Source organism: Lynx canadensis, chromosome B2, assembly GCF_007474595.2.
Source record: "Lynx canadensis isolate LIC74 chromosome B2, mLynCan4.pri.v2, whole genome shotgun sequence".
In the NCBI taxonomy this organism is placed as follows: domain Eukaryota; kingdom Metazoa; phylum Chordata; class Mammalia; order Carnivora; family Felidae; genus Lynx; species Lynx canadensis.
The window spans coordinates 108,143,894-108,167,931 of NC_044307.1; the positions used below are offsets into that span (position 1 = coordinate 108,143,894).

Below are 24,038 nucleotides of genomic sequence, written 5' to 3' on the forward strand. Positions count from 1 at the left end.
CAGATAAAACCTTTCCTATTTTTATTGGAAATAAATACATGAAACCAAGATGGTAAGAAATAAATGAACATAGTACTGTGCTCATTAACTGTGGTTAGCTAGTTTTATTGATGGTCTAGTTATATTAACATTCATTCTTATTCATGCAACTGAACATCATAACTATTTACACTTCTTATAGCACAAATTACAGTAAAGGTCTTAAAGCAGATATTTGTTCATCACCCAAGAAATTATTCTTTCTACATGGCAAAAGTTATAGCTTTGGATCATGGATTAGTGAAACATTATTACCCTGTTACAGATCCTGAATAAAGTACTATATTCTTTCTTTTGGCATGGTTCTGACCAAGCTGCTACCTCTTAAATAAACTACAATGAAGTTCCAAGACTTTTGAAGCAATGTTTGTGTGACAGTGGGAAAATGTAAATAAATATAAAAGAGGAAAAAACAGTCTTTAGTGGCTCTAAAAAAAAAAGTGTCAAATCTACAGAGAATTGCTTAGGAAAAAAGAATATTACATATGTTGTGATTTCAGCCTTCCATATTTGAAAAGAATTAGTGTGATGAAACCTTTAGAAACTTAAATGTCTAACACATCATCAGCCCAGCTACCATTCATTCTAATGGACCTCTGGAAGAATGAACATCCACCACTGTGCATTCTTAGTGTGGTCTCTAGAGAAGAACTTAACAGCCAGCTGAAAGCACAAAGTATTTTGTTATTAAAACAACCAAAGAAAACAGACCATGCTGGGATTCAGTGCTTTCCAAAATCCACTTGAGGCTAAAATCGAAGAACTATATCCGCAGTAACTCAACTGTCCAGAACAATAACGTAAAGGACTCTCTCCTTAATAATAACGCTTTTTTAAACTACAGTTTAGCAGAAAGAAACTTTGCTATATGAGACATGGTTACTTCTCAAAATCAGAAATGTAATTGTTCTAGCTTTGCTTTCTATGTTGAAAATACAATGAATTGGAAATGTTTTTACTATTAAGAGAAACAGGAAACACTTTACTTCATTTGTTCTTAATGGATTTTCCTGTCCATGGTTTGTCTAAATACAATATATTAAAAACTGTGTGGGTATAGTCTAGAAACTCGGGGAAAATATTTCAAAGAACATTTTAAAGTTACCTTTCAAGATCTTAGGGGGCCTTTTTAAGATTAGAATAATTAAAATATCTGCCAGGATAACAAGAAAAAAAAATGACACACTGGAAACCATATGGTATGGAGAAGAATTCCCTAGCTTAAAACCTGAAACCTCATAGGAATGATGAGAAACAAACCTGGAAGAGGCCATGTGAACCATATCCTACTTTGCTTTTTATGTTCATCATGCACCTTAATTAAAAGTGTGCTAAACAAAAGCCAATGTACTAAGGCATTCTGGTTCCTGTATGTCAGGCAGTAAAGAGTCATATCTGCTGTACTTAGTGATGCTTCTTATTGATCTTGGGAGGGAACCACAGTAATATTGAATCTGGACAACCAGAGCAAAGTAAGTTGCATTTATATTTCAATGAATAAATTGGACTATGTCTAAATTACCCAGACCTCCTTCTCAGGGAGACTAATTTTAGAACAGTGGCTACATTATTGGAATTATAAACTTCCACTTTTCTCCCCTATGAATTAATATTCTTGATTATAAAAAAGTTTCTGAGGAGTCAATAAAAAAGTCATTTTTCTGAGGATTTAGCCATAAGTTTATAACATTACTTGAGATGACTTGATAATAATTAATATTAAGAAAATGGGTTACCACATAAAATACTTATCAATCACAAATGTACTGAGTTCTGCTAAAAAACTTTGTTCCTGAAAAGTTGGGTATGAGTTCAAGCATTTTATATAAAACAATATTCTTCTTTTAAAGTTTTTTATACTTCCAAATTTTATTTTCAGTTTTGACTGAAGCTTACATTTGCTTGAGGCTTCGTTCACTCTTACACTGGCTACCTCCTATAGACTTTGCAGAGCAGTTTCGAACTTACTTTACTAACTTACCGCTCATACTTAAATGTACTATGGAAATTCTTTTTCACAAATAAATCCATAGTGGTGAGGTAAAAAGAGACGTGTTGACACAAATTTTAGTTTGACTTTTGGTTCCACAATCAACCTTTTCCAAGGTTCAGTTCTCTTATCTGTAAAACCAGGTAAATAATATCTAAACTACTGTGAGGAAACAAATAAATCCTTCATTTAAAGTATCTGCCTAGGGGCGCCTGGGTGGCTCGGTTGGTTAAGCGTCTGACTTCGGCTCAGGTCATGATCTCACGGTCCGTGAGTTCGAGCCCCGCGTCGGTCTCTGTGCTGACCGCTCAGAGCCTGAAGCCTGTTTCAGATTCTGTGTCTCCCTCTCTCTCTGCCCCTCCCCTGTTCATGCTCTGTCTCTCTCTGTCTCAAAAATAAATAAATGATAAAAAAAAATTAAAGTATCTGCCTAACATACTACTTAGCACACAGTAGGCATTTCAACAAATATTTTTTCCCTTTCATTGCTCCTCCATTACAAGGATCATAGGAAACTATTAATTAGTTCGGATTTTTATTTGAGAGTGCTGTCTATCTCTGGAGATAAGTTTATTTGAAATGGAAGTAGCCATTAGGGATGTTGTAATCATGGGAAATTTTATTTTTTCTTTCTTTTTTAATGTGTATTTATTTATTTTGATAAAGAGAGAGAGAGAGACAGAGACAGAGACAGAGAGAATCCCAAACAGACTGCACTGCCAGCGTGGAGCCTGATGCAGGACTTGATCTCACGAGATCTGTACCCAAGCCCAAATCAAGAATTGGACACTTAACCGACTTAGCCATCCAGACACTCCTTGGGCAATTTTAACTTTGTAAATTTTCAGAATACAATTTAGGATTTATTCCTCCTCATGATTTTGTGACTCATGCAAAATAAAACACTTTCAACTGCCCCGTTAGAATGAAACCCAAGTGTGATTACTATTGTTATATTAGCAGACACTGAACTCAGCCTAACTGGAAATACTTTGTAATTCACTCATGTGGTATTCCATTTCCCATTAAATGCTGATTAATATGCAAGTTGTAAGTTATTTTAGTGGCAAAGATGATTTAAATATTGGGCTTACCTGAACAGCATCAAAATACATCTTCTTAGCTTCTAGATCTGTCTTGTCAGACATTAACCACGCCTTTAGCAAATATTCATAAAAGCTGTCTCCGAGTCCTCCAACTGATACATGATCTGCAAAGAGAGGAAAATGAATTTTAGAGTGATTCAGGCTTTAACTCAGATAATGCAGCAAAATCACATTAGTAACTAGGATGCAAAAGCCTACGTCAACTGCAACTCGATGTTACATTTAAATTCCAACAAATCTCTTGTTTTCAGAAAGATATTCTGAACCGAGCAGATGTGCTGTTAACTAATGTGATATACTCTAAATAATTACCAGGGTAGTTTTGTAAACATGAAGATAAAAAATACATAATCAACCTCAATTCCTAAAATCTGTTTTTCTAGTTAAAACTACCAAATTAAAATGTTTCACGGTATATATTCAAATAAATTTTTAATTGCTTTAGCTTTCACTAACATAACTAAAGTATGTCAAATACTATGAGTATTAACAAATCTTAAAAAGGACTGGCATATGATAAAATGAAGCTCCTCAGACTCTTTGATGATGATGATGGTGATGATGATGATGATGATTAGATAAAGTTTCTAGTGTTTTCAACCTATAAGGTCAAAATCCTTTGAGGGAGGCCAGTAAGAAAGAAGACAGGGCAGGAGACGTTCTTTCTAACACTCCATTCCTACAATCCTCCCCTACTGCCACTTTATGCCACATCTACTACATACAGTACCACAATTTTGCAACTTATAGGGTAAGTATCCTCATTAAAAGTGAAAAAAATTAAGGCTTAGTGAGGCTAAATGAGATTGCATCACTGGTAAGTGCCATCTGACTCCATAGCCCATGCACGGTCTCGCACTTGGAACTTCTTGCTCTCTACCTTGTGACACTGAATGTACTCTTTTGCCTACTGCTTGAATTAATACTTTAATTTTTCAAGCATATCTGCCTACAAAAACAGAGACATAATCTATTTGAAATATCATTTCTAGAATTCATAGAGAATTTAAGCACTAATAAAACAGCCTTATTTTGGAAATATGCATTTTAAGTTTCATAACTCACACCTAGTTTTACATAACTATTTAAAAAAATGTTTTTAAATGTTTATTTCTGAGTGAGAGAGAGAGAGACAGAGACAGAGACAGACGAGATCGGGGGAGGGGCAGAGAGAGAGGGAGACACAGAATCCGAAGCAGGCTCCAGGCTCCGAGCTGTCAGTACAGAGCTCAGCGCAGGGCTTAAACTCACAAACCATAAGATCATGACCTGAACCAAAGTTGGATACTTAATCGACTGAGCCACTCAGGCACCCCAACGTAACTATTTTTTAAAATAAGACCTTTGTGTTGACTTTGTCATATAAAAGTGAACCCGTTTTTACACAGCTAACAAGACAATTTTCTCCTAACACCTACCTGACAACTCCACTTGGAGGCTTATGTGGGGACAGGATTAAACAGGTTAAAACTGAATTTATTCTCTTGTCCTTCTCAACCTTACCTTCTGCTGTTGGTGCCTGTCTCACTAACATGGCACCATCATCCTCCCAACTGTGCAAGTTAGACATCAGAGAGTCATTCTTCACTTCTCTCTCTTCCTTATCAGTGAGCTACTGAACTCTACTAATTTCACCTCTTATATATTTCCTGAATCCATCCACTCCTCTGTCCTCACCAATATGATCCTGGATGAAGCTACCAATAGCCCCTGCTTCCAAGGCTTCAGTGCCCAATTATTTGGCCTTTTTTACTCCGATAGCATGCAGCTATTTACATTTAAATTAATTAAAATAAAATAAAATAATTCAGTTCCTCAGCCATACTCGTGCCCAACAGCTACATGTGGTCCTTGGTTACTGTACTGCACAGGAAAGATACAGAACATTTCCATCATCACACCGAGTTCTTTTTTTTTTTTTTTATTCTTTTTTTTTATATATATATGAAATTTATTGACAAATTGGTTTCCATACAAAACCCAGTGCTCATCCCAAAAGGTGCCCTCCTCAATACCCATCACCCACCCTCCCCTCCCTCCCACCCCCCATCAACCCTCAGTTTGTTCTCAGTTTTTAACAGTCTCTTATGCTTTGGCTCTCTCCCACACTAACGTCTTTTTTTTTTTTTTCCTTCCCCTCCCCCATGGGTTCCTGTTGAGTTTCTCAGGATCCACATAAGAGTGAAACCATATGGTATCTGTCTTTCTCTGTATGGCTTATTTCACTTAGCATTACACTCTCCAGTTCCATCCACGTTGCTACAAAAGGCCATATTTCATTTTTTCTCATTGCTACGTAGTATTCCATTGTGTATATAAACCACAATTTCTTTATCCATTCATCAGTTGATGGACATTTAGGCTCTTTCCATAATTTGGCTATTGTTGACAGTGCTGCTATGAACATTGGGGTACAAGTGCCCCTATGCATCAGTACTCCTGTATACCTTGGGTAAATTCCTAGCAGTGCTATTGCTGGGTCATAGGGTAGGTCTATTTTTAATTTTCTGAGGAACCTCCACACTGCTTTCCAGAGCGGCTGCACCAATTTGCATTCCCACCAACAGTGCAAGAGGGTTCCCGTTTCTCCACATCCTCTCCAGCATCTATAGTCTCCTGATTTGTTCATTTTGGCCACTCTGACTGGCGTGAGGTGATACCTGAGTGTGGTTTTGATTTGTATTTCCCTGATAAGGAGCGACGCTGAACATCTTTTCATGTGCCTGTTGGCCATCCGGATGTCTTCTTTAGAGAAGTGTCTATTCATGTTTTCTGCCCATTTCTTCACTGGGTTATTTGTTTTTCGGGTGTGGAGTTTGGTGAGCTCTTTATAGATTTTAGATACTAGCCCTTTGTCCGATATGTCATTTGCAAATATCTTTTCCCATTCCGTTGGTTGCCTTTTAGTTTTGTTGGTTGTTTCCTTTGCTGTGCAGAAGCTTTTTATCTTCATAAGGTCCCAGTAATTCACTTTTGCTTTTAATTCCCTTGCCTTTGGGGATGATCACACCGAGTTCTAATGGTAGTGCCACTCCAAACTATTCCCCCATTAGTACCAGAATAACCCTTTTGACACGTGAACTGGATCATCCCTAACTGGAAGCCTTCAATGGCAAAGACTCAAATCCTGGGTCTTCGGAGACTGAGAGGCCCTGCGTGGTCTCCATCTTCCATATATTACCATCAATTCTGCTCTGATTGCTTTTATCCTCTTGCCATATGGCTCTTCTTTTGTTCCCTTGAAACCAGCAGGCTCTACTGCAGGAATTCTAAAGGCGTTGTTCTCTGGGCCTGATGTGCATTCCCTGACTCCTTTCCCTTTCAGTAGTAACTCTTACTCATATTTCATGTCTAGGATCAAATGTTGTTTCCTCAAAGATGCTTTCTTTCCCTGACCCTCACCCACTGGGTTCCCTCACTATACACTTTTTGATAACACATGTTTACTACACTTGGCAATTTCAAAAGATGGTGGAATTTCTTCTCTGTCTTCTCTACAAGATCATGATCCAGGAGGACAGGGACTAGATCTACCATGTTGCCTAGTCCATAATCAGCCCCTGAAAGTAGCTTGCATATAGCAGGTACTCAGTAAACAATTGAGGAACAAAGCAAAATTCTTGTAAGGACTATACCCAATCAGGGCTATATTTGTAAGTAGTGAAATATATGACTTTTATTATTGTAAGAGTGTCCAGATTTACAGTTTTAATTCTGATGTAAAATTAGTGTTTTTACAATTGTAAGGCAGATTCTTGAAACAGCAGTGTTTGAAGTGACCTTTGCAATTTCCTAAATAAATTACCACAGAAACCTCTGACATTTACAAACTAAATACACTAAGTACTATCTCATCAATAACAAGCCCTGTTGTTATAAACATGATTGCAGGAGACAAATGCAAGTGATGCATGGTAAAGAAAATCACTGTCTGGTTACTGTCAAAATAACAAGGTCTAGATGAAGTAATAGGAAATGATGGCCATGATCCAGACATGCCCTTCAGAGTTCAAGCACTGAGAGTTGAAAGCTAACAGCCAGAAGCAGCTTCATTTTCTTCCCCCTCGGGTTATGATTCTATAATGGACGGAAGAAGCAAGTTTGGGCATTTGATGATTTTTAAAAAAGGAAAAAGGGTTACATAACAATATACTTGCTTTAATTAATTTTGGTAAACACCAGATAATTTTCTATATTTTTATTTCCTGCCTATAGATTTTTCATATTTGGAAAGAATCAAAATAAAGGAACATAGAGGAGAAACAAGAGCAAGCTTTTTTGATAACTTAGAATATCACTCACTAAGTTTCCCCCAGTCTGGAGGACTGTTTGTGTTGGCAACAGAATTCTGTGTAAATATTTAGTGGGTGTGGGACAGAACATGCTCGATTTTATCAGCAGGAAGGGACCGCCCACTTCTAGAAAGAACATATATGGTATTTTTATTCCCAAATGTTCTAAACGTAATGTGTACTATGGTCACTCAAATATTATGCTCTTCTCTATGGAAAGCAATTTACTCTTTCCTTCCTGAGAGGAATAGGTCCCATAAAAGGATTCATAATACTTAAAGAGATAAAACGAGTAGCAAAAGAATCAAGACAAAAAGGATTAAATACTCAGTATCTTTAATGTTTAATAATTTGTACACTTCATCTGAATCTGAACTTCTCAAAGCATTCCCCCAATGATGCAAGGGACACTATATGTATATTAATCAAGAGAGAACGATAATTTTCCGTCTATAGACACAGAGTCCGAACTGGCCTCAACAGTTGCAAGATCTCTTTGTATTATCAGTGACCAGGACCTGATGCTGTCTCTCAGCCACAACTGAGGAGCAGGGGCAACTGTTAAAGGAGAATAAATAGAACCATTATTAAAAGCAGAGACAGAAAGACAGACTGGATACACAGTGCATGAGGATTCACAAAATTCAAGTAAGCAAACACCTACTAGGTGCAAGATATAGTGTGCTGGGCTAACAAACATCACTAAGGCAAAGTCACTGGCCTCAAAAGTTCTGGGTCCCTAGGAACAGGGATGTATACAAATCATTTTGAAAAAGACAGTGACAGGAAAGCACTCAAAATGTTGGGGCAGGGGAAGAAGATGGCGAGTAGAAGGCAAGTGGGTGCTAACAAATTACAACCAGGGTCTTGAAGAAGAAGGTCCCCCAGAAGAAAGGGCAATTGAGCTGGATGTTGGCAAAGTCAGAAGAGAGGTAAAAGGGCCAAGGAAACAGCACAAACCAGGACCTGGATATGCCCAAGCAGGCCTTGATTAAAGAATGAAAAAAACAAATGGGTCTCCCTTGTGGCTGGAACACAGGATGGAGGTGCAAAAGGCGAAACGGACATGAGACTCATCAACCCTATTTGTCTGCCATCAGGAAATTGGCCCATAAGCAATCCAAATATAAAGGGCCCTTTGTACCGGGAAACATGGCCAAATACACAATATACTGGTAACGCAGAAGGTGAAGCTGGAATATTCCAGTACAACTGATACTTTTTGTCCCTCTTCACAGTGGCTTCTAAATCACAGGAAGAAAAGAGTCAATCAAAGATAATTTTTTTTTTCAATTTTTAAAATCATTCATGAGAAGGAAAATGCTAAAACTACCTGTCCTTTTAGAGAATCTTCTCTGGTCCTTGTACTCAGAAAGCAACTCAAATTCTATTTTATTTCAAATACTCTACTGGTCCTCAAACTTTTAGTCTCAGCACCCTTTTACACTCTTAAAAATTAAGAAATACTCCAAATAACTTGTTTATGTAATATCTATAAATATCTACCATATTGGAAACTAGATTTAAAATATTTAAATTAAAAATATTTTATTCATTTAAAATAATAATACAACCATTATATTAACAAAGTTTTTTTCATAAACATGTTATATTTTACAAAAGAAAAAAATCAGTGAAAAGACTGACACTGATTTACATTTTTGAAAATCTTTAAAATTTTTGCTATACCAGAAGACAGCTGGATTTTCATATCTGCTGTATATTCAGTCCACTACTGTATGTCATTCTGGTGGAAATACACAAAGAAAGTTCAGCCTCACACAGTTACATAGTTGGAAAAGGGAAAGGTATTTAAAGAATCTTTCTAGATAAGTATGGATATTTTTCTTTGATACTAAAATAAAATTTGACAAATCGTTTTTTAAAGGTTAAAAATGTCAAAAAAATTTTTTTTAATCTTTATTTATTTTTGAGAGAGAGAGTGTGTAAGCAGGGAGGAGCAGAGAGAGAAGGAGATACAGAATCCGGAGCAGGCTCCAGGCCCCCAGCTGTCAGCACAGATCCTGATGTGGGGCTTGAACTCACAAACTGTGAGATCACGACCTGAGCCGAAGTTGGACGCTTAACTGAGCCACCCAGGTGCCCCAAAGGTTAAAAATGTTTTAAAGGTTGGTTGTAAGGTGGAATTAGAAATCACATCAATGAATTTTTGTACTGTTACATTAAAATCCATTGGTCTATCTTGCACTTTGAATGGATCTTCTTTCTGACATGATTTTGTAATTGCATGCATTAGTCATTTGGAAAATACTGGTTCACTGAATTATGTGGATCTTCTGAATGCTGACACAGTTCACTATACAGTATCCAAAAACTGTATTTATTAATATGAACACCACTCTCATCATAAATGTCTCTAAGTATTGGTTAAAGGCATCAAGGTCATGGTGGCATATACACATTTCCTGAAATTCTAATTTTCATTTAGAAACTCAAATTCTGTCATGGCACCGATACCATCAGTTTTCTTTGAAGTGACAGGCTCGTTTTTGAGAACATGTCTACGAGTTACCCAATTCTGAACAACCAAAGTGTGTCTTCAGTTGTTCTTTCAAGTAAAAATGGTACTGCACGGAGCAATCGATGGCTGGTTCAGCCTGCAACTCGAACAATCACACAAGTGCTTTTCTATGCAGCAAACACTATTTTCGATTATGCAGCAAAGAAGTGTACTCAATGGCTGAGATTTACCAGACTCAATGATTTTTTTTTGACTTGTGATTTCGGCTCAGGTCACCATCTCACGGTTCATGAGTTCAAGTCCCCCATGGGTTCTGTGCTGACAGTGAGGGGCCTGCTTGGGATTCTCTGTCTCCCACTCTCTGCCCCTCCCCCACTTGCACGGTCTCCGTCTCTTTCAAAACAAATAAATAAACTTAACAGGTAATTTTTTTCATTAAAACTATTCATAAGTGCCTCTGGCATATTTTTATTTATATTGTCGATGAGGAATACCATGATTAGTACTCTCTGGCTCCTCTACCATGGTTCTCTCTGTGGCTTCAGTAGTTTTACCCACCATTGCTTTTGCAACAGAAGTGCAAATATCAGCACAGTGAAGGTGGCAGAAAGCCTTAGTATTAATATAAAAATAGCTCTGACCTTGTGGACCTCCTGAAAGGTCCAGTATATGTGAACCACACTTAGGTTAAGTGGCAACCATGATTATGGTCTTGTGGTCTAAACAGCATTGAGATGTCTGTCTTCCATAGGCATTACAAACACAGACTTTAGCACATTTTTTCCCCTACTAAATTATTCTTTGAGAAAAGTACTTCTAAAGTAACAGTGAGGCATAATCATCTAAGAATATAATTTTCAATATAAAGAAAATACTCAAATTGGAATTAAATTGTAAGGCATTGCTAATATCCCCAGCACAGTTAGGCACCTCACTTAGTATTCTGCACTTGGTCTTAGTTGCTGTGTTAATCTACCAGGTTTTTTTCTCCAAATCAACTTAAGAACATTTCTTTCAACTACTCTGAGTCTTCGTAACACTGATCAAAGTCCTTAAGGGATCTGAAGTGAAGGCTTCTTGCATAATACTTTCTCCTAATCTGAAGATAATTCTACTGGGAAGAAACCTTTATCTGCTGGCTTAAAATTAAGTAGAGAAAACACCCTGTTTGCTCTTTCAATTTCCTAACCCTTAAAGATTCAGGTTCCCCTCTCGTCTTGTAGCCAAAAAAGAAAAAAAGAAAACGCTACAAAGTAGAATGATCCAGCTACTCTTGTACAAAACGCTAATAGTTAATAGCGCAAAGGAACAATTTTTTCTTCTATCCACATGACCAGCTTGTTATAGGCTAACATCCCCACACAACCTGATCAGATCTTCCCTTCCTGATTAATAATTTAAATGTGCTTACAATGTCATCATGCTCACAGTTACCCAGGAAAAATAAGCCACCTAGTTCCCTGGTAACACAGTCTGTCTTACAACAGACTCATGAAAGGAACCATGCCCACTTTCTCCTTTTCGAAACATTCCTCAAAAAGATTTGTGCTTTTTTGTGCTCCTTCTCTCTGTTACTAGAACAGTGCTGGATACCATAAAGAGCTAAAACAAGTCTAATCTTTTGACTTACATTGACCCCACTGTCCACTACTGGGATTCAGATAGTTAGGATAAAGGCCTTGTGGTTTTTCCAGGTTGTTCAGCACTGTTCGAATATTCTTTACCTACAACAGAAAATGAAATGTTACTATGAAAATCTAAAAAACAATTTTGGTGCCATTCTTCTCTTTCTTCATTACATTTTTCCATGTTAGGAAAGAATTTAGAATTAGCACAAAGACAGTCGCCACTGGCTTACAAAAATAATCTCAGTAAGTGAATACAGTCACACTGATCTGCCAGACACCATAGAAGGAACTAGGGATATATCAGTGGATAAACAAAGTCATTACCCTCTTGGAATTTGCATTCTTGTGGGAGGAGACAGATAATAAACACATAAATATGTCAAGGTGGCGATAAAGGCTGTGAAAAAATTATAGAGAGCAGTGAGACAGACTGATGTGAGGTGGTGAGGCTGCACGCTGAGTCAGGGATGGCCGGGGAGGCTGACGTGAGGGGATTTGAGCAGGAACTTAAAGAATCAAATGAACAACCATGCGGGAAGTTGGAGGAAGAGCAACCTAGGCAGAGGGAGGTGCAAGTACAAATGCCCTGAGGAGAAAGTGGGTTTGGCAAGACCACTGAGGCTGGAGGCGAGGAAGCAAAGGGGAGAATGTCAGAAAGCAGAGGAGAAAGGTAACCAGGGCCACATGCAAGCCTTGTGGGCCAAAATGAGGGCTTATTTTATTTCGAGCGTGATGGGAAGCCATTTAAGTCTGGTGCTCTTGCAGGATGGGCGTGACTGAGGGTACCGCGGAGTTCAGGTGAGAGAAGACAGATCCCTGGAACAGGGTAGCAGCAGAATCACAGAACAGGGCCAAAGCATTTCCTGATGGATTCGACCTAAGGTCTATCAAAAAGAGAGGAGCCTGAGCCTGGATGACCTCCGATTAATGGTCTGAGCCACTGGGTAAACGGAGGGGTTCATTTATTCAGATAGTGGAGACTGAGGTAGAAACAGGTCTGGGGGTTGAGTCTGAGGCTTTTTTTAAGTAGTAGCTCTCTTTTAGATCTTTCAGTGGAAATGCTGGAGAGAGAGTCTGGGACATGTTGGGACTGGAATTACAAATTTGGAGTCAACAGCACATAGATAGCATGTAGACCCATGAGACTGGATGAAATAATGTAGAGAGTGAACATAAAAAGGCCCAGGCTTGAGTCCTGGGGCTTTCGGATATTTAGAGATTAGGGTGCTGAGGAAGATCCAACAAAGGAGGCTGAGAAGAAGCACTCCACTGAGGAAGGAGGCAAACCAGGATAGCACCATAAGCCTGCAACCCCATCAGTGTCTCATGGAGAAGTCACCAAGTGCATCAGATGCCGAGAGGGTGATGAAATTGGGAGGTGAGAATAATCACCAGACCTGGTAATGTGGAGCTCATTGGTCACTGAGATGGGTGTGGCAGGGAGAAAAGCTAACTGGAAAGTGTTCAAGATAGTGGGACACAAGAAGAGGGGATAACAGAGACAACCCTCCCAAAGAATCTTGCTGTAAAGGGGAGCTGAGAGATGGGGTGAAAGCTTAGGGCAGAAGTGTTGGGCCGAATATAAATTTACCCAAATGTCTATGGGTTTGTTTCTTGCAAATTAGAAATAGATTCAATTGCTACCTCAAATTTAATTTATATTTTGAGTTTAAAAAGTCACATACGTGGTTCATACAGTCCCACACACACCTATATATTTTTAGATAAGGAAAAAATTCAGAGAGGTGAAGAGACTTGCTTGAGGTGTAGAGAAGCAGACATGTATCACAGGCTGCCTCACACAGAGTTAGAAGATGCCATAAAAAGGCTGCAGGATTACTGTTTGGTAAAATGAAATGCCGCGTGTAACAAAACATCATAAAGAACTATATTAAACTTGGTTGTTCTTTTCCACATCCAAAATTACTAAATCGTCCAGGAGAGGATGTTGTTTCTCACAAGTGCAGCTTTGCAATGCAAGGTATATTGGAGGATCTCACCTTTTCAGCAAAGATGGGGTTTCCTGATAAGTGGCTCAAGTGTAGAAACTCCAAATGCAGAGTTCCAAATTCTGCCAAAATACTGCTGCCTCCTGAGGCCCAGGGCCAGTTCCTTCCAATGCCACTAAAGAAGAGAGGAGATTGAAGAGTTATGGGTCAGACTATTGCCAATTTTTGCAGCTCTAAATAACAGAAGTGAAAGAGACAGCTTTTGAATAATGGCATCTCAGCTGATAGTCCACTCTGGATATTTAAAAATATCCAGCATTGTTGGCTTTGGCTATTGGTTTCAGGCTTTGACTCTTGTCTACAAATTGAAAATCAATGTAGACCTCAGTCAGAAAAAAGTTGCTATGTCCTTGCTGTTGATGAACAGACAAATGTTTTGGAAGGAACAGGTGCCATATAGAGATACATACCCATTCCAAGTGGAATATAAACATATCCCAAATCCCACATAAAGCCTTCCAACATTTTAATTAATTTCAGCCTGAGATTCCATGGACTATTATAGACATTCACATTATATTTAAAGTTTTTCTTTGATATACATTTCATTGATTCATTGGTTATAAACTCACTGAATCTTTCTCCAAACCCTCCCTCCACTTACTACTTTCTTTTGTTTTCCCTTACACTATTTTACTTATTTTCTAAGTATATTTTCCAGAGCACTCACTTATTCTCTGACCCATTTAATCTATGTTCAACACAATTATGAAATTCAAATCTGAAAGAGGTCAAAAGGCATGAGCTCCCAAAATTATTGCCTCATGGCTCATCTGGGAGAAATGGTTTCTAAAAAGAGTTAATCCTAAATATACATACACACAAATACACATAAAATAACTTTGGAGACATGGTCAGACTCTTGGGCACAGTGTATTTTTGCGGCACCATTTAAAACGTCAAGACTTACATGATATTTGAAATAAAGAGTCAAGTCAAGGATTTTACCAATAAATCCCCGTGGAGAAAGCTGAAAACCCACGTTTTGGTTGTTGTTCAAATGTGGATTTATTACATGCCTACCATTTGCCAGGGACTATGTATGGCATTGGGTTAAAGGATGATTATGATCACTCTTTCCTTAAAGACCTTATAGTATGAGAGAATGACCTAGGCATAGATAATTCCAATTAAATATGGTAAGTGCCAGGATAGATGTGTGAAAAGGTCTCTGAGACCTGAGAGCCAGGACATATAATCCTACATGGCAGAGGGGCACAGAAGACTTCTTAAGCAGGAGACTCCCCAGTGATTCTTGAAGAATGAATAAGATTTAGTGAGGAAGAATGATGAGAGGGAGCATCTGCATATTGAGAGCACACAGAAGGGCTAGCCAGGAACTGGAAGAAGCTCCTGATTCTGGTGACTAGAGGGAAGGGAAGAGAAGGCTACGAAGTTCAATCTGGGCCAGGTCTTGGAGGCTTATGGATTTCTCACTTTCCTCCCTTTCCAAGTTGACTCCATCTGAACACTGCTCTTGGTGTCCCCTAGATTTCCTCCCTGCTCTGTTTCTTTTTAGAGCAAAACCTAGATTTTATCTTCTAACACAGGTTTATAGTAAACGCAATAAAAAAGTAAACAGAAATAAAAGAGGTCTGAAAATCACACATTTATTTATTTTTAAAAATGCCTTACATTTATTAAGTTCTAGGAATGTAAATCAGTTTCTATTTTCATGGCTGGCTGAGACAAAAGCAATAGCCAATCATCCAAATAGGATGAACAACTACTTTCAAATTTTATTAACATATGGCAAGTGCACATAGTAATTGGTCATTAGTTTGTTGTCATATGTTTTTAAATTCCAACCATTCCATCACTGACCAGAGTCAATAAGCCTAATGAAGGAAAAGCAAAAGTTTCTATGTTCTATAGAAACTATTAAAATCAAAGCCACAATATCAAGGTAAGAGGGAATGAGGACTTTGTCCTAGAGAGGGAAAAAGACAATGTGCTAGGAATGCAGCCCAGTTTCCAGATCTTCAAAGACTGGTTCTTTTCAGTTCAGGGTATGAGGGTGTGGCAACACTCTCACCTGGGAAACTCAAGTAGTATATATGTACTAATCTAAAATTCAAATTACTTTTGTTTCCATGTGTTTGTTCCCTGCTATTAATGTGGTTAAGAGAAAATCAGAGATACACTGAAAAAATTTCAATATGTTAAAAAAAGTTAAGATTTAAAAAGGATTAAATATATTCCCTCTTTCTCCTTTGCACATTCATATCAGAAGGAAATCAGCACATTTCACTATCACTGTTTAATTATATAGGAAGCAAGAACAGTAAAAGCATTAGCAAAGGATATGTCACGCTAACAGGAAGAAAGCTGGGTTTAGAATACATGGTATGTTCATATGAAAGAATGGCTTTGATTACCATTCTTTCAACCTACAGAATTAATGTATTTCAGTAAAACTGTAAGATCAATAGTTGTGCTGGCTGTTAAATATAAGTGAGAGAAGGATTTCAAGAAGTCAGAGAGAGTATCGTTTTATCTAGATATTTAATAAGGTCACTTACCTTTTCTTAGGCAAACCTGCAATGACTAGAGATTGGTCTGGGGAAGAGTGTGGGGCACACAACATAAGCCATAACAGCTAAAAAATGTGCGTACTGGGGGAAATGGCTGCCTGTTTGTACCGCAAATGTGTACTGAATCAGAACTAGTTTTGGACACTCATAGAATGATTTCTAAGGTCTCTAAATTTTAAGTCTATTGAGGAATCAATATATTTATATGGCTCTAATTTCTAAACTGATATATACAAACATAGAGCATTTGACACCAAAATGGTGGGTTTATGACAAAGGGAAATGAGTGCAGAGAGAGTTCTGCTCCTTTGATCTGGGGGTCAGGATACTCTGGGCATCCCATGATTCCAAACACTAAAGCTTTCTAGACCTCTGGGTCAAGATCAGTCTCATCTGAGAGAGTAGGGGATTTAAAATATCTTTAATTTCAGTTCTGTTATTACAGTATTTTAAAGGCAGTCATGGTGTTCTTTATTTTATCTTTATCTATTTTCTAAACACTAATAATACTTTAGAAAAATATTTAAAAACAAAATAACAGTTTGTGTTCAGAAACTATTAGTTCCATCAGGTAGGCATAAAAGGGAAGAATATTTAAATATTCCCAATCTTGTTATAATGATTGCATTATAACCATTATAAGCCAAATGATGAGTCAGCATATGGAAATGTATACACAAAAAGGCAATTAACGTGATTTGGGAAGCTGCCAAGTATGTGGTTCAAAGAATCCTGGAACAGAACTTCAAACTTTTGTACTACTCTAATTTCACTTACTTCTGTTTCTTCCAAGCCCCAGTTCTTCTATTTTAAATTGGAGTATTATTTAATACATATCTTTCAATGTGTTGAAAAAAATTCTTTTTAATTAAAATTTTTAGTATTCTACAAAGGTAATAATTCCTTAAAGATAAAACATCACAACAAAAAATAACTGATTTTGGCAATCACAACTAGAAACATGTCTTTAAAAGCTGAGTCACTATGATTCTTTTGAAAATGTGAAATACTATTCTGTTGTTTTAAAGAGTACAACTTGAGTGTAGTTTATTAAGCAGTGTTAATATACTCCCACATCCTATTGCAATAAAAAACAAGAAGGTATAATTATTTACTGACCTCATAGCTCTCATAAGCAGTGGACATTATGCTTTTTTCCCCTCTCTCCTGGGAATGGCTAATATCCAGAGAAAGGAACTACCATTCTAATATTGTTAATCTATTCACACTTGAATCCCAGGGAGTGCTGCTGACTCCTCCTAGAGCTTGTAATGAATCAAGTAGCTGGAGGGTTGTTCTGGATTGATGGTATATCTCTTCAAAATAATCTTAAATTGAGGTACCCAAAGTGATATGTTTGCCCGGATATAGTTTAGATCATTAAAAAAATACATTTGGCTATTTACTATAATCAAATGAAACAAATAAAGCATTTACAGAACTGAGATGATTCTAAAAAATTGCCAGATGAATGTATAAACAAAGCATTACATAGTTATACAGTCTTGATTAGCTATGACTTTGAATCTACTCTTCCTTACTGCTTGCTGTTCTATGCACAATGGGAAATGGGCCAATAAACTATTGTCTTGAGGATTCTTGCCTGAATAATTTCTGATTAGCTGATCAGTAAACAAATGCCCTTCAAGTTTAAAGTCCAGAATATGGGTTATTTCTTTGGGCTATGGAGTTAGCAAGTTTTGGAAGAAAAAAATTCCCCACATTCTGTATATTATGGTAAAGCGTTACTTATGCATGCAAATAGAGAGGCACACAGGGATATTTAATTCAAAAGAGCAGATAATCCAATATTATTCCTTTTGGATTTTAGCACAAATTAGGAAAGAATAATTAGAAAAGTTCATGAACGATTGTTTCATTTAACTGTATTCCCAAAGCTAATTGATTTTGAGATTAAGCAATTTCAGCTTCACTTATTACAAATGCCTCCTTCCTGAACAGATTCACACAATGCTGATCTTTCAAGTTTGTCATCTAAGACCTCACTGAGAGTTGGACTAATAATCCCAGGGGACTGGCATTCTAGGACTAGGCAAGGTTCTACTATAGCTCATCCATACAAAATTCAGCTGGGGAGGACTACTTCCCTCAAGGCTACCCACAGGGAAATGATGGCTAATAAAGGGCAGCCATTTGATTGAATTAATTCACTATTCATGCTTTACTGCCTCTGAACAGCAGCATGTGGGTTAAATCTCCAAAGAATATGCACATTAAATTTCTTAACCAAAGACCAAAACAATGTTTTAAAATTAGTCACCTTGCTCCCTCTTATGGGTAGTTACTTTTGACAGAATTGAAACTAAATACTTATTATTTTAGTTTATTCTGACTGTCAATACTGCTGTCCTTGTATTTGACTATGTAGGATTGGAGCAGAGGTTGGGGTTTGCAAAAAATATAAATGGTGAGGGGTGCCTGGGTGGCTCAGTCGGTAGGGCATCTGACTTGGCTCAGGTCATGATCTCATGGTTCATGGGTTCGAGCCCTGCGGTGGGCTCTGTGCTGACAGCTCAGAGTCTGGAGCCTGCTTCGGATTCTGTGTCTCCCTCCCTCTCTGTGCCTCCCTTGCTAATTATCTCTCTCTCTCTCTCTCTCTCTCAAAAATAAATAAAACATTTAAAAAAATAAAAAAAATGTAAATGATGAGAAGGCCTCTCTAGTTCCATAAATAATCTGCTCCACATGTCCAAAGATGCTAAAATTCTGTTTTCCAGCTGTCCTTTCAGTAAGATCTCCTTGCTAAACATTATCAAGAGATTGCAAATAAGTTGAATGCAGTTTCTATCCACTTATTGGGTAAACTGGGGCAACCTATCATTAGGTTTGGGGAACACTCCTAAAAGGCTAGTAATACTGATTAGAAAGCATTGTAGTGCATTTAGGATGTGTGAGCATGCACATACATTTACTTTACTGTACTTAAAAAAATCATATTCTACATGTTTTTTTAAACATACATCACATTCTTCATGGACTTTTCCCATACCCATCAATGTACATTGTTTTTGAGTGAATAGTACCTGACTGAATGGATATATAGGTGAACCTCTAACAACACAGGGGTTAGGTTGACCTCCTGTGCAGTTGAAAATCCATGTATAACTTTTGACTCCTCTAAAATGTAACTACTAATAGCCTACTATTGACTGGAAGTCTTATTGATAATATAAGCAGTTAATTAATATATTTTGTATGTTATGTGTATTATACACTGTTTACTTGTGATAAAGTTAGCTAGAGATAAGAAAATGTTAAGAAAATCATAAGGAGAAAATACATTTACAATACTGTATTTATTGGAAAAAGATCCACATATACATAGACCCACGCAGGTCAAACCCATGTTGTTTGAGGGTCAGTTATCCTCTAGTCTATTTAAACATACATTTATTGATAGACATTGAAACCACTTTATTTTCATTTTACTTTTGTCACTATAAATAATTTGGTGGTAGGTCTAGTTCTTTTTAAAGCTAACTAATTTTCACGCAAAAATGTCTACACAGATTCCAGCTGGAAGATGTTAATTTAATTGTCGAAACCGATAATGAAGATGGATTTGGGAATACGTATTGGAAGCATAAATGTCTACTGTTTACAGAGTTATTTCTTAAAAGTGTGGACCTATTATATCTTGCCACATTTGGTAGTCTCTAGAGCTCTTGGGATATCTTAAATTCATCTGCTGTAAATCATTATATCAAGTCCTTTAAAGCTGGGGATGGAGGAACCACAAATAAACATTTATAGCCAGACACTTTTCTAATAAACCTCAGGATGGAATAGGGGATACTATATTCCATCTTCAGAAATGGCAACTAATATTAGTTTGCCAGAGATTTAGAAACAACTGTTTCATTACTGTAAGAGTTTAACAGATATCATCATTCTAAGACATCATTTAAGATCCATTAAGATCTAATTCATAATACAGTGGATACAGTTTCATAATACAGTGAAATTTGGCTATGTTTATTTATTTGCCTTTCATTCTATGGGTCTATGGATCATCTATGGATCAAGATAAATGAAATCAGTGCAGATTCCAGGCTTTTAATTCTTCAAATTCTGTTCTTCAGTCTCTTTCTGTAACCAGGACGGCCAGGATTGTTCCCTTCTAGATTCTAAGATGCTTTATTCATAAAGCACCCAAAGTCTAATTCCAAAGTCTAGGTCAGTGCCAAGAAACAAAGGTATTTAATATATGCTTCATTTAATGAAATTTAAAAAATAATGAAGGGTCTATGTCTTTGGCTCCTACCCCTAACTTGTAGCTAAATAATAAAATCCTATATTTAGAGTTACCACATACAAGCCCTTTTACAGACAATTTAAGAAAAAAATATCCTTTCTAGTCTGGATACAAGTTTTCTACCACAAACTTGAAGTAATCTGAAGTTGTGATTTCTAAGAGCTGAGATATGGTGAAATGAGAAAAATAAGGACAGGGCAGTAAATTATTATGAAAGCTAAATTTTATTCAATTTAAATGATTGTCTTTTATTCCACTTTAATGTCCTTCTCACTTTTGTGATGTTAAGCTTTTCCTTTTTCAATGAGATAATGATGATAATAGGCAGGGTTATGTTTTGGTATTGTTTTTTTATGAAATAAAAACACTGGCAACCTAAAGCCAGCCTCTCAATTATTAGGGAAATTTCATGTGGCCCATGAAAGCTACAAGTCTGCCACCACTGATCTTAAGGTACAGCAGAAGCTATGGAGCAATTACTCTTGGGAAAGAACAGTTCACTATCAATTATGCCAAAACTAACGTTAGTTTTTGGCAGAAATTCTGAAGTATAAGAGGATAATATTAAATGATTTTGCTCAACAGGTTAAAACATAAGTACTCTGGGGGTACATCTTGCCAAAGTCAAGTAAGAATGAGCCAGTAAGTCGACCATAATTTATTGAGAGCGTGGCACATGTACAACGTAAACATGAAACACTATAGGAAACACGCTAAGGTTTTCTGTTTTTTCAGATGACAAATATTTTATTGGTTCAATAAAGGAACCAGTAAGATAACAAAACAATCAAGGAGCATTTGAGAAACTGGTTGTTTTTAGGCAATGCTAGGAGAGCCCCTCTAGTCTACCCACAATGCTAGGTCATGTACAACAGCATCATAAACGGTAACTCTTGGATTATCTTTTCCACCAGACAAAATATTTGCATCTCTACAAAATCTATATTTCATCAAAATTCTACAATTGCACATGTAACCTCACTAACTCTAGGACCTTTAATCAATAGTATATAGTGCTTTGAATTCAATACCATCCTCTAGATAATCTTTTACCCTAACATGACATGATAGCATACCCACCTTTTTGCCTTATTTTCAAATTTCAGATAACTTTTCTCTGTAAGCACAGTATATATAAGCAAGAGTTTTGGGAATGATAATGATTTCATCTGGAATACAGGCTTAGAAAAGGATCATTGAAATAAAAATCCTCAATTTACTAAAGAACAACCTGACTTTGGAGTTGAAATACTTTTCCTTTTTCTTTCTTTTTTTGTTTTTAGATGGAGCAAGAGACTGTGAGAGGGGGAGAGAGACAGAGGGAGAGAGAATCTCAAGCACAAGCGCATGGAGTCTGACTCAGGGCTCGGGCCCACAACCCTGGGATCATGACCTGAGCTGAAATCAAGAGTCAGACACTCAACTGACTGAGCCACCCAGGCTCCCCTGGAGTTGAACAAAATTAATGGGGTTTCTCAGTGAGCATGTATGGGAGGGTCTGGCTTTACTTGGAGATTGATTAGATTTACTTATCCTTCCAGCATCTTACTGGTCAAGATGGTTTGTTCTGAAATTTTGGAGGGCTGGGTTATCAGCTGCAACTCAATTAAATTTTTGTCCAGTCACCTGAGTAGAAGCAAAACAGTTTTTGGAGAACCATTCTGGTTTTCCTTTGGGCATTCTTCAGAGGTCTTCGGCAAAGAAATCAAGTGGGTCTAATTAAATTTTTATGAAAGAAAGTGAGCTTCCTCTGACTAGTATGGTATATAAAGCACATTGATATTTCATTACCAAGTTCAACAGATCCTCGCTGTATGTTTTTTCCAGGTATTAAACTACTTGAGAGTAATTGGGAAAGATTCATTCTCTGATGTTTAATAAATTAGTTATCACCATACTTCAGAGTGGGCAATAGATTCTTTTTAAAGGAAAATAAATAAAATAAATGCTAAGTTAAGAAGCCTGTATTGGCAAAATGTAGCTAAATGCTACAAGTACTATTCAAATACCCAAATGATGAGTTAACAGTGAGAAAGTTCAAGAAAATAGGTGAAGGTGAATCTAGGTGATCAGGGCCAATAATTAATGTGTTCTTTTAAGAGGCATTATGTAAATTCAAATTACTTCTTTTAACATTGAATAGAACTCTAACCAACCAAAAGAAACTAGGTAGGCAATTAAACCACTTTATAATTTAAAATAGTAGTTTTTCTGGGTTTTGAACTTTTACATAAAGAATTATCACAAACAAGTATGCATAACTTGTGGTAAGAACAAACAGATTCAGAGATTACTCTGAACAGATGCTGGAGAATAAAACTATCAAACGACTTCATTCTCATTTCCCTGCCTTCTGCCTACAACTTATGGTTTAGAGGCTGTAGAATACTGTGTTATGAAACAGTTTGGCAACTCAGGTTTTAAGAACATAAAGATTAGGAAAAATTCTCTTGTCTTATGACAAGAGAACTAAGAGGTGAGTAAGAATAAGGAGGAAGAGTACAAGGTTGAGGAAGACTCAGCAATAAAGGCAGGTATCCTTCTCAACGGAACCGGAGCCACTGTGGTTGAAATCCGCGTCTGTTCTGTGTGGCCCTCAATGACATCCTTATATAAATGCAGTCAGTGCTAAAGGATCATCTGTGTATAATTAGCTATCTGCTGCCTTGTGACATCTTCTCTGTTATTTAACTTTTTACATGCTTTAGTTTATCTTCCTAACCGGAGAATAAGACCTAAAGACAATAAATACAATTCTGTTTCTTTACTGCCTTCCTCCCACCACCCCTACAGATATTCACACAGGTACAATAATTTGATGATTGTTTTATTTATATATTTCAGCAGCAAGTCCATTTCTAACATTACTGTAATCAATATGTTCCCTACAAAATTCAGGAATTACTTTAAGCAAGGTTTATTATTCATAATTAAAATATTTTATATATATTGATACTCTTATGTGTCACTTTAACTCACGTGTTCATATATATTCAAGCAATTAAGATTCTTTATGTTATAGGAAAAAGATACTGAAACATATAACAACACTAACTTTTACAAAGTGAGAATAATCAAAGTGGGTAGTTTACATAGTCTGAACTTTTGGTAGCCTCCTGATGCTAATATTGAAATTTAAAAATGTTTCAAAATATTGAGTAAATAGTTGGAGGAGCTTTGGTAGTAAAACTACCTATTATCTAGAAGAACTATTGAAGATATATGAGTGTTGGCAGATATATCTGTAGCTTTTAAAAATCTTTGTTTAATGTGCATTACGTATGTAAAATGCAAAAATGAAAACATCAGTCTAGCATCTTGAGGCCATACAATCATTCTTATTCTACCTTTAAGGAAATAAAGGAGTGCTGACACAAAAAAACTGTAGCTTTTGGTAAATTCTTAGAGAACATTATAAAATGCTAAAATGAAAACATCAAAATAGTGCTTTGAAATTGAAAATGATAATCATCCATTTCACCTATAAGAAAAAGTTAGAGGGGCGCCTGGATTGCTCAGTTGGTTGAGCGTCCGACTTAGGCTCAGGTCATAATTTCATGGTTTGTGAATTCAAGCCCCACGTTGGCTCTGTGCTGACAGCTCAGAACCTGGAGCCTGCTTCAGGTTCTGTGTCTCCCTCTCTCTCTACCCCTCCCCCACTCATGCTCTGTCTCCCTCTGTC

At 36.9% G+C, this 24,038-nt stretch overlaps 1 protein-coding gene across 1 annotated transcript in view; it reads right to left on the reverse strand.

Annotated features, from left to right (window-relative positions):
- The window catches only part of MAN1A1 (mannosidase alpha class 1A member 1), a 165,730-nt gene that overhangs the window by 15,231 nt on the left and 126,461 nt on the right, over positions 1-24,038 (reverse strand). The window contains exons 6-8 of the mRNA XM_030316249.1: positions 13,538-13,661; positions 11,540-11,633; positions 3,124-3,239 (exon numbers count right to left, since the gene is read on the reverse strand). Of these exons, the coding sequence (XP_030172109.1) occupies positions 3,124-3,239; positions 11,540-11,633; positions 13,538-13,661 (334 nt within the window). The remainder of the gene's footprint in view (positions 1-3,123; positions 3,240-11,539; positions 11,634-13,537; positions 13,662-24,038) is intronic.